Source organism: Ochotona curzoniae, unplaced genomic scaffold, assembly GCF_017591425.1.
Source record: "Ochotona curzoniae isolate NIBS_2020 unplaced genomic scaffold, NIBS_Ocur_1.0 contig_2599, whole genome shotgun sequence".
In the NCBI taxonomy this organism is placed as follows: Eukaryota; Metazoa; Chordata; class Mammalia; order Lagomorpha; family Ochotonidae; genus Ochotona; species Ochotona curzoniae.
This window is the reverse complement of record NW_024465520.1, coordinates 10,673,089-10,684,499: the sequence shown is the minus strand read 5'-3', so window position 1 is coordinate 10,684,499 and position 11,411 is coordinate 10,673,089. Positions and strand designations below refer to the sequence as shown.

At 37.6% G+C, this 11,411-nt stretch overlaps 1 protein-coding gene across 1 annotated transcript; it reads left to right on the top strand.

Annotated features, from left to right (window-relative positions):
- The first annotated feature begins 1,734 nt into the window (after positions 1-1,734).
- STRIT1 (small transmembrane regulator of ion transport 1) lies at positions 1,735-9,971 on the top strand. The gene is made up of 4 exons (XM_040974929.1): positions 1,735-1,806; positions 6,428-6,624; positions 9,523-9,618; positions 9,718-9,971. The coding sequence occupies exons 2-3, from the start codon at positions 6,612-6,614 to the stop codon at positions 9,612-9,614; spliced, it is 105 nt and encodes a 34-aa protein (XP_040830863.1). The 5' UTR covers positions 1,735-1,806; positions 6,428-6,611; the 3' UTR covers positions 9,615-9,618; positions 9,718-9,971.
- The last annotated feature ends 1,440 nt before the right edge of the window (positions 9,972-11,411 follow it).

Sequence of the window (11,411 nt, the reverse complement as noted above, 5' to 3'; positions counted from 1 at the left end):
TTGGTCTGCTCCAGCTCTGCTTCCAGCTTTTTGTTTGCTTCTCCCTGATGACAGGAAATATCTCTCAATTCTGAAATTCTTTCTTCTGCTTGCTTCCTTCTACTTTGGAGACTCTCTGTTGTACCTTTAATTTGCTCTACTGTGTTCTTAATTTCTGATATATCAGCTTTGATTTGCTTCTATTGCTTTTATTGTTTGTGTAAAATATTCCTTAAATTCTTTGAATTCTTGTATGTGCTTTTCATTATTGATCAAAAGCTTTAAAATGAGTTTTCTGAATTCTGTGTACCCCATTTTCTCAACGTCTTGAGATATGGCTCTGATATGTGGACTGGGCTGCGTAATCCACCCTGTTCCCACACTTCCCATCTGGGATCTGCTGCTCAGTCTCTGGTCAAATCAAATGGACTAGTAGGATGGAAAGTTCATTGTCTGGGTACATCTCCTGAGTGCATAGTGAAAGTCCCTTGCCACCTGGTTGTTGGTGGAGTTCCGGCTGCTGGTGCAATTCGAATCACTGTTTGCTGAATGACGCTGGGGTATAAGTCACTGCAACAACACACCATTTTTTTTTTTTTTTTTGCTGCTTTTCTGTGTCCATGAATCTCCACCACCCCTCTGCTGTTCTATTTTCTTCTATTTCCTGGAATGTGTGCTTTCGGCTTCACACTGGCTAATATTTCTCTCTCAGTTTAAATGTGTCCTTAACCCGTTCTGCCATCTTGATTCTCCAATTAAGTTGTTATTTTTCATATACATTACATTGTTATACATTATAATTTTTGCAATTGTCTTTTAAGTCAAGTGAGGAAAATATTACAAATAAAAATGCATTTGTGCCATCCTTTTAATATACCAATGAACCACCTTCTCTCAGATCTTCCACGTGAGTATCCAGGACAAGCACCTAGGTCATCACCCTCTACTTTTCAGGAAGCATTAGCACAGAATTGGACAGGAAGTGTAGAAGCCAGGACATAAACTGGGACCTATATAGGATGCTGAAATTGAAAATGGAAGTTTGGGTCCAGTGCAGTAGCCTAGCAGTTAAAGTCCTTACCTTGAATGTGCCAGAATCCCAAGTGGGCGCTGGTTCTAATCCTGACAGCTTCACTTCCCATCCAGCTCTCTGCTTGGCCCTAAGCCTTGGGTCCCTGCATCTGCCTGGGAGACCTGGAGGAGGTTCCTAGCTCTTGGCTTTGGATCAGCACAGGGCTGGTAAATGCAGTTACTTGGGGAGTGAATCAATGGATAGAAGATCTTCCTCTCCGTCTCTCCTCCTCTCAGTATATCTGACTTTGCAATAAAAATAAATAAATCTTAAAAAAAAAGAAAATGGAACCTTAACCTGGTATGCCACAATAAATCTTTTCAATATAGTAACATAGTGTTCTAATGATTCTATATATATTCAACTGTTTATAGCAACTTACAAAGGATTCTAACACATAAGAAAGTATAATAATTTTTGTGAAGATAGTTCATAGGACAGCAAATAACACTATTGGAGGTACTAGAATGTTGAAGGAATAGTTATAGAGTGTAATGGTGGATGAATAATTTTTTAAGAATAGGTATTTAATGTTGATGAAATGAACTTGCTCTGTGAACATATGCAAAAGTCATACATATTCATAAAGAAACCAGGACAGTGCCAAGATTCAAGGTATTAAAAACTGTAATGCTAACGTAAGCGGTTTGAACATGTCCGAGACATCCTGACCTCGGCTGTGATATTTGGTAGATTCTAAAGATTAATTCATTTTCAAAGCTGAGGATCGACTTTTGGTTGTTGTTATCTTCAAGGTAGGCATCATATTTTTTTTCTCTTGTATTTTTTTCTTGGTTGAAAGTGTACAATTAAATAATGTAATCAGATAGTTTTTAAAATCAGATACTGCCTCTCCCAAGAGCTTGGTTTTGTTGCTGTTTCTGATTGCTATTAGTTTTCATTGTTACTCTCCCAACTAAATTTGTACAATCCATATTTGTTTGGTAAGCAGTCATTGAGGCTAGCTTAGTCGTTGCCCAGTGATTACACAGAAATGTTCTTAAATGCTGGGAACTAATAAGTTTCTCAGAAACTGCAAGAGGGTTTTGTGAATGTATTAGGCTATACCTTTAGCATTCAAGTAGGCAGCCGACTGCTCTGCCATACCCTTCACTTTCTTCTTTAAAACTCAAGTTTAGGTAGAGATGAAAACTGTTCTCTTAAATTTGTTTTTAAGTTTTCCTTTAGAATGCCTAATAACCATGAACAGGAAGGTGTTTCAACATATGCACCTGTCTGACCTGGAGCACAGGGATACATAAAGCGTATGGAGACAGCAATATCTTTAAATTTGCTTCCAAGATGACAATTTTCATTAAATCAAGTTAAAAATGCTTACTGTAGAACACTCAACACATATTTTACAAAATCCAAAGGTATCTTTTTTTATACAATACTGAAATACAATATCAGGTATTATGTTTACTTAAAAGAATGCATAAAGAATGCATATTGGTACAGAATAACATATGAGTATCAGTTACCTTAGTTTGTTATTAATTACAATTGTATATTGCTGCAAAGGGTCTTTTGGGGGGAATCACCAGATTGGTGAAGAAAAGATGATTTTCAAATGAATGAGACCTTCAAAGTGCTCTATCCCATTCCCAGCTGGCTTACCATGCTGTTGTCCGATACTTGTTTTCAAGGTTATTTCAAAGTTGGAGATTAGAGTAGGCTAAATTACAACAGCACAAAGCTTGGTATTTTTATGGAGATCTGGGCATTTTTCTTAAAGAAATGCTCTCCAAATTGTTGTAAGCTCCTGGTTACTTTCCAGGATCCTGAAAGGTGATTTTGAAATTTTAGACAATTTTCTTGTTGCTTTTATAAAGGAGAATCTAGAGGATTTTTTCTTTTTGTGCTGAATGTTACTCAATTTCATTTGACCATATCTTGATTTGTGCAGTATTTTAGTGTTGGCAGCAGTCCAACTGAATATGAATTATTATCTATGGAAGTGTACCTTATGAACTGGCAAATAATAAAGATCATCTTACTACTTATTACTTTTTAAAGTATTGCCACAAGTCAAACTCTGATTAGCATATAAATTAAGCTAACTTCTACTGCATTCATTTAATTCCATCTATTCGCCCACTCAAATGTATATTATCTAGCACGTTCAGGTTTATACATTATAATTCTACACATTGATTGTTGAAAGTATATTTGAAAAGTGAGAAATTCTGATTTATTTCCAACAAGGAACTGAATATTTTAACTTTTTAGTTGCGGTTGCCTAAAAAGTCTATTGCTATCCTAATGTAACTTAAGCAGAAATAGAAAATATTTCTTAGTAATGAGTTAGAAGCAGATCAGAAATTGGTCAAATATAGGCCTTTGTGTTCATGAGTTCAAAATGAACCAAATCTATTAATGAATAAAACATTTTTCCTGAATAAATATTAAACAGAAAGATTGATGATATATCAAGAGATAAGCTTCTAGACTGAAGCGTTTTCTGAGGTCTGCACAATTCACATTCATTGAATTTCACAACCGCTTCTCCATTTTACTTTCTACACTAGCAGGAAAACAAAATTAAAGTAATCTCTCTTCAAACATCAAATTGATAGCAATTATGTTAACAGCAGTCACTTTCATATTAAAGAAAAAAGCGTAAGATGATTGGAATGGAAATGGATGTTTGCAATGTGGTTATATTCTTTTTATTCTTTTAAAGGAAATTATTAATGCTTTAGATTCTAATGGTCACAGGAAACGCATGGTAGGTACTGTAGCACAATTCTTGCCAATTCTCATGTTAATATCAAGAGGACTGATTCAGTGTAATTCAAGGGTAGATCTAAACATATAATGATGCTTCTCTCCCACCCTATCTTCTTCTCTATCTCTCTTTCCTTTTTTCTTAACCTGTCTTGCTTTTTTTCATAGTTGTTGCAATACTGTATTTTAAATTTGTTACACTTACAGGTTTAATGTTCACTATTGAGGACCGCTGTATGGGCTGAAGTAAGGGTAAGTGTCAGGGACACTTTAGGAGTGTGTCTGGCTGCGCTGCTAAGGAGCCCCGTTAAGTGTGTCAGGGTGATGATGGCAGAGCTCAGGTGGCACTTGTGCAGTTAAAGATGAGCTGTGGGCCCCCGTCAGTATCTCGTGGGTCCTAGCGAATGATTAGTTAACCCTAACATGTCCCCCTCAAGATCTCCCAACAATGTCACTGCTACCTTAGTTGCCAGCGTCTCAGTAATCAATTACACCTGTAAACAAAAAAGTTCTCACAACACCAAAAAACCCCATTGCTCCCTGATTCACCATGTTCAAACTTACTCATCACAAGATCCTGTTTTTCACAAAAATACACGTCATTGATGATTATTTTTATTACTGCTGATAAAAGACCCTTATGGGAAAAAAACAAAACAAAACAAAAACACTAGACTTTGGGGCCTCTTGGCCTGGTTGGGCAGAATACACCCTGGCTTCCTGACACTGAACACTTTAAGCTGAGTTGTTCATTTTACATGTCACCATTTTCTTTGCAAGCCTGGCCGTACTGGACACAATACACCGCTAAATAAAGAATTGAACAAGAGAAAAACAAAAAGGTCATTCTTCAGTGTGAGTACAGGCAAGGACTGCAGACAGTAATCAAATAACAAGACGTCCACTTCTATTTTTCTTAATTTTAGGCAAATTACTTTACTCTTGTAGGTATGCTTCTGCTTTTCGGAAAGTGACTCATTTTTTTTTTCTTTAAGGTAATTACAGTTTAAATTTCACTGTTTTTATAACTTTTTGAGCTCATATAATTATAAGTGAGGTCATTGACCACTTTCCTTCCCTCTGTCCCTCTGTCTTGTCTTCATTTAACTTTTGCTCAATATGTATCTTTTAATGTTAAAAATACTGAGCTTTACCAGATAAATAAGGATTTTGTCCCATAGGCAATGTAGAATGTCTTTGCTTGCCTGGTACAGGTAGATATTTTCTTTTCAATATTAAGTGTGGGCAGGCAGAGAGAACAAGTTGATTTAAGTTACATGGTCAAGAAAAATAGTAAAATAGTTGACTCCACGCTTTAATCCACGGGCACAATGCTTCAGGTAGAAAAATTACATTTGTAGAGCAGCAAAGAATTCTATGTGAATGAAGCATCAGTGCGAAGAGAAAAGCAGAGAGATGTGTTTCTTAGGTGTCTAAGCAAGGAGTTCAGATTTGTTTTCCTGGGAGATGGGTGATCGTGGGATGATCCTCGGTAGCCATCACACGACTCAAGTCATCTTGCGGTCCTTGGGGGGGTGGGGATACTACATGTGGAGCTCTGTGGATTCTATCAGGCAACACCTATCTTTCTGAGTCTTTCTTAACCACATGTTGGACTTTTTGAAATTTAGTCAACAGAAACTCTTCACTAAATTCTTTCCATCCAGACTTCGGCATTAATTATTCCAATGAGAACCTGGAGAATGGTCTAGGTTACATGTTACATAAACCAGGTTGGACTTTGAAAAATGAAATGTCTATTTTTATACCTTGCTAATAAAAACAGCAAGCTTATGACTGCTCTCTGAAAACTCTAGACATGGCTACAACATCTCTACTGCAGTAAGATTTTTTTTTTTTTAGTGGAGTCCAAACAAAGGGGCACCATTTATTTTAACTTTTTCATCTGTAATGTAACAAGGAACTGTCTATGTTTTATGTGATTTTAAAATTCCTTGTTCTCCCATGGAAAGATGTTATTATCCCCATTTTAAAATTAAAGAAGTTGCTGCTCAGGTTAAACAAGTTGGCCTTCATTACAAAAATAGCTAAGTTGGAATTTGAACTTGGATCTCCAATTCCAAAGTCGTTTCTTTGAAAAAAATTTTTTTAAAGGTTTGTTTATTTTTAGTGGAAGGGTAGATCAAATTTATAGATAGAAAGAGAGACAGAAAGAAAATCTGTGATCTGCTGGTTCACTCTCTAAATAACTTTAATGGCCAGAGTTGGGCTGACCCAAAACCAGGAGCCAGGAGACTCCTCTAGATCTCCCGTGTGGGTACAGGGTCCCAAGGTTTTGGACCATCCTCCACTACTTTCCCACGCTGTAAGCAGGGAGCTGCCTGGAAAATGAAACAGCCAGGCCAGGAATCAGCACCCATATGGGAGCCTGGTACTTGCAAAGTGAGGATTTAGCCGTTGCATCATGGAGCTGGGAATAGCTGCTCCTTTCTAAGGCATCAGTATCTCTTCTTGGTGTAATTTTTCTAAATTGCAATGTGATTTTTTTTTGTCTATGCATAGATCACCCACGGGAGATTTTTTCCTGTCTTCTTGAGGGCAATAGGTAAATTGAAATTGTGTACCCTTGCATGACATACATAATTGGTTAGGTCACCTAATCCTTTGTTTCCTCCACAACAACAGAATACTAAAGCCAGAGGACTCTGCTTTCCAATGACTGACGTCACCTTACAGACAGCTGGCAGCCGGGAGAGGGACCGCTGCCACACTCTTCACATATCTCTCTATTTAAAGTTCAAAGAGACGCAGGATAACAATAAGGAAGAGGTGAGTGTGGCCCTGACCAAGCCACTCCACAGCAGGAATAATGGCTGAGAAAGGTAAGCTTTATGGCAAAAAAGACTTTCAGAATTTGGCTTATTTGTGGTTTTTGGTATTTCTCTGGCACTACGGAGAACATTATATCTCTGCTGTGCGGATTATTAATCATTTATGTTAGTGTAGCTGCAAAAATGAATTAGATGAGCAATTTGTGAATCATGTTTCTAGGTTAAGAAAAACTGCGAGAGGATCCAATGAGCCAAAGGTTTTGCTATTGTTCTTGTGTATTTCTTCAAGTGGCCTAGAAATGGGCGATTCTCCAGTGTGGTACTGGTTCGGAGACCCTGGGATGCTGGACCAGTACCAAGCATGGCGGAGGTCTGGGTCAGAGCTAGTGAGAGACCCGGTGTGTGTGGAGACGTGCCTTACCCTGCTCAGCTGAGTTTCTAATTTGAACATGATTGGGTTCTCAGCCATGTTGCACATCTAAGTCCATTTTTTTTTCTGGTGTGTAAATATTTTTATATTTTTATATTTAAGCAAAGCAATTAACACAATAGATACAATAAGCATATGTAGTGTTTTAGAATGTCTTAATGCTACAAATTGTGGTAAAACTGAAAACACCAGTGAGAAAAGAATACCGATGCAGAAGTGCTATGAGTGTTAAAAGGCAGTCATTTGTGTTGTGTTTTCATGGAATATTTAATTTTAGGGCTTTTATGACACATAACTTTTGTTAAAACCTTCTGGAATTACATTTTACAAAACATGCATTCGTAAAGTGTTAGTAAAGTACAATATCATTATTGTGAAGTAAAATAAAATATTAGTAAAATATCAGTATTGGCTTTCAATTTCTTTGTAATTGGGAAAATACTGAGTCACATGTGTGAGTAGTTAAGAAATACTAGTGTGTACTTGTATAATGATACATTAAGAAAAAGGTTTTTGTCCAAATGAGTAATGGGAATGGCTTGATGATTGCTTTGTCCTTAAAACCATATAACATGAAAAATAAACAGGAGGGCCTTTTTCATTAGTAGTTAATGCCTTGCTCAAGGTCACAGTGAGAAGGAGAAAGAAGGAAAACTTCTGAATGTGTCAGTTAATATAAACTGTTTTGGTAAAATAGGTTTCAAGTATGAAAATTCATCTCTACTCCAGAGATGAATTTTGTAAGGAAAAGTTAGAAAAAGTTTGCTTTTCTAGTTTTAGAAATATCTACTCTGCTGATGATTTCATTTCAGTAACATGGTCTTCACCATTATAAAGTGATGGCGATTGTAATAGGATTGCAATTGCTGAAAATACAGATTTTCTCTGTGAGCTAATGGCATAAGGTCTCACTGCTTTTGTCAATGAAGCATATGTTCTATAGGATTAGGATGCCTTTCTGTGCTGTTGTTCCTGGATCTGTTCATGTGGTGTGTGTGTGTGAGTGTGTGTGTGTGCTGGAAAGGTAAAGTTACAATGCAGTGACTATTCCAAAAAGATATGTTTATAAATCTTTTTTCAGTAAGAGTGCATACAGAAGGAACAGGAGGAATTATGCATACACTTTTTTTTTTTTCAGTTGCAGGTGGGTTATCCTGCCCACAGAGTCAGACTTAGTGCTCGTTATTATACAGAGCATGTTACTAAATACAACATCTCTTTTCTCTGGTACGGAATGATTATTTAAACTGTGATGTATTTGTTCTCCTGTGATCATTAAGAAGAACAGTTAGTTATTGAGGCCAAGGCTGATTTTCAACACCTCTCCTTACGTCATCATTCTACAGTGTAGGGGGAATTACCTGAGGAACACTGACCTGCTTTTACGTGCACCAAGGTAATCCACATTCTTACACCCCACAAAGTGGGGTGAGAATTTACGAAGATTTGTGATTATTGTGTCAGCTGACCCTACAAGTGCTGTAGGAATCAGATGCCATGCGTTTCATTATCCATGTTATATAAATGGGAAAGTTTAAACTCAGAGTTGTCCAAGGTCACCTATCTGTAAAAGCAAAACCTGTAGGTTTTTTTTTTTTTTTTAAAAAAAAACATTGTTTATTTTTATTGGAAAGGCAGATATACTGAGAGAAGGAGATAGAGAGAGAGAAATAACTTCCATCCGCTGGTTCATACCCCAAGTCGTTGCAGTGGCCAGAGCTGAGCCCATCTGAAGCTAGGAGCCAGAAGTTTCTTCTGGGTCTCCCAGGTGAGTGCAGGGTCTCAAGGCTTAGGGCCGTGCTTGACTGCTTTCCCAGGCCACAGGTAGGGAGCTGGATGGGAAGTGGGACAGCCAGGACATGAAGCAGCACCCATATGGGATTCCAGGCATGAAGGCGAAGATTTAGCCACTGTGATGGACCCAAAACCTGTAGTTTAAACTCAGGTGTTTGGCCCAAATCTCAGGTGTCACACCCGGGTTATAGGTGTCCTTTGCAAATCTCTCTCTGTCTCTCTCTCTGTCTCTCTCTCTCTAGATATATATATATTTATACACAGACATATACATACATATACATACACATGCACATATATATTTGATACTATCAAATTCCTCATATTTCAGGTTTTCTTGAAGAAATACTGATTTTTAACACGTTATTATTTATTTTTATTTGAAGGTAGGTGAAGAGAGGCAGAGAATGATCCTCCATCTCCTAGTTCACTTTCTATATGCCCACAATAGCCAAGGCTGGGTTAGCCCAATGCCAGGAACCCAGGGTTCAGTTTGGAACTGTTCTCCGGGTGGCAGTGATCCACATCCCAAGCCGTTATGTGCTGACTCTCATGGTGCATAGACTGGAATGGTGAGCCGTGCAGGCGTAGACTCAGCAACTGTGATATGAGCTGTGTGCGTCCTAAGCAGGGTCTTCACTGCTATGCCACGTGTCCGTGTCTCTTCTCTAGACTCCTGATTCCATTACAGAGCAACCTAATGGGTTTTCTTGATTTTCTAACAGAGGCTAGCTTGGCCCGCTTTGTAGTGCCTGTCCTTCTCCTGATTGGCTGGATTGTGGGCTGCATCATAATGGTTTACGTTGTCTTCTCTTAGAAAGGTAAGGGTTTTGATGATTGAATATGTTTACTTATAGCACAAATGACTCCAGAAATAATTTTTCTTTTCTATTCTACTAATGAAAAATCTTGTCACTCAGGCATGAAGACAGCAGACCGATGTGATTTAGAAGAATTAAGAGACATGCAAACACAACTAGTTGTTGTCTCACATTAAATAAGAACAGTGTTTGACACTAGTCTACAAGCTTGGATTATGAATCTCTTCAGCATCCTGTTCAAAATTCCAAGTACAAATAAGAACTGTAAGAAAATATGAGTGGATTTCTGTACTGATTGAGCATAGGCAAAATGTATTAACTATGACTAAAAATAAATAAGCAATCCAACAAAATTCTGACAAGCCTACTTATTTTAAAAAAAGTTAACCATTGTCTCACCAAAAAAAAAAAATTGAAAATAAAGGCTATAGCAAGTGATTCGCAGAGGACAAAATACAGCTGTTGTTTGACTCTTAACTTCTTCTTCATAACAAGAAACCTATGGCTAGAATTACACCGAGAAAACATAATTCACTTATGAGAGGGGAAAAAACAAATATGTTTGACACATACGTGTTTATAGGGCTGTATGGAAATAAACTTCTTATACTCCGTCCTTGGAATTTAAAATTGTACAATTTTTAAAATGTGTCTACCCAAATTTATATACATATGTGTGTATATATATGCATATACATATAAACTATTATTTATTACTATTGATGTCTTCTAAATACATCAATTCACACAGGTATAATGACAGAAATACAAAATGGCGTATACACAAGGCTAGTTATTCTGACATAATTTATGACAGCAAAAACTTGAAGGTCAACTGTCTGCTTCTTTAGGAGTCGCTGACTATCTGGCTCATATTTACGTAATGCTGTACGTATGCAGCTATAAAGGGGAAGGGAGGTGACTGCTACACACTGATATGCTATGATCTCCAGAACTAAATCATCAAAGAAAAAAAAGCCACATTTACGGTAATTAAAGGATGGGTATACTAAATTTCTGCCAATAGTTGGCTAGATCAGTCCGAAGTCAGGAACTTACTTAGGCCACCTTCTGCTGCTTTCCCTGGTGCATCAGAAGGGAACTACAGTGGAATTGGAACCGTAAGGGATTAAATGAGTCCCTACAAGGAACAGCAGTGTCTGCAGGTGGAGACTGCTGCTGTGCTACGATGCCAGACCCTGGGATAAAACTTTTAACTCTGTTCAGTATCTATTGTTCGTTTGACAGTGCCAACTGCGCAAAGGTCAAGTAAATTCCTGGAAATCTTACATTTTAATAGCAGATATCAGCATGAATAATTATTTTCCTTCTAAAAAATGACTGCCCTAGCTCCATGCACTTACTGTAGTCAGTGCAATTATGACTTAATTTCAGTTTTGTGCAGACCTGAAGAAGAGGGAAGTGGGCTCAAATTCAAAGTCTGTTGCTGCTGACACCTGCAGGCTGGAGAAAGATGGTTATGACATTTTCAGGAACATTTTGAATCAGTGTCCTTTTAGTGTTAACCATGGTGGGGTATGCATACCACTAAGATCCACAAATACTGTGTGTTATGCCTTACTGGCACTGAACAGCCGGTTCCTAAATACTGGCTGGCATGCTACTGCCTGAGTCCTCATGGCTTCTCTGATGCTTATATGAAGGTACCTTAAAGAGTTCATGGAAAAGGAAACTAAAAAGTTTACTTTGATGCAAAACACTTGGAAATCCATGCCTAGTTTTCTCATAAAACATTTTCTATGAATGTTTTTAAAGGTTTATTTACTTTTTAC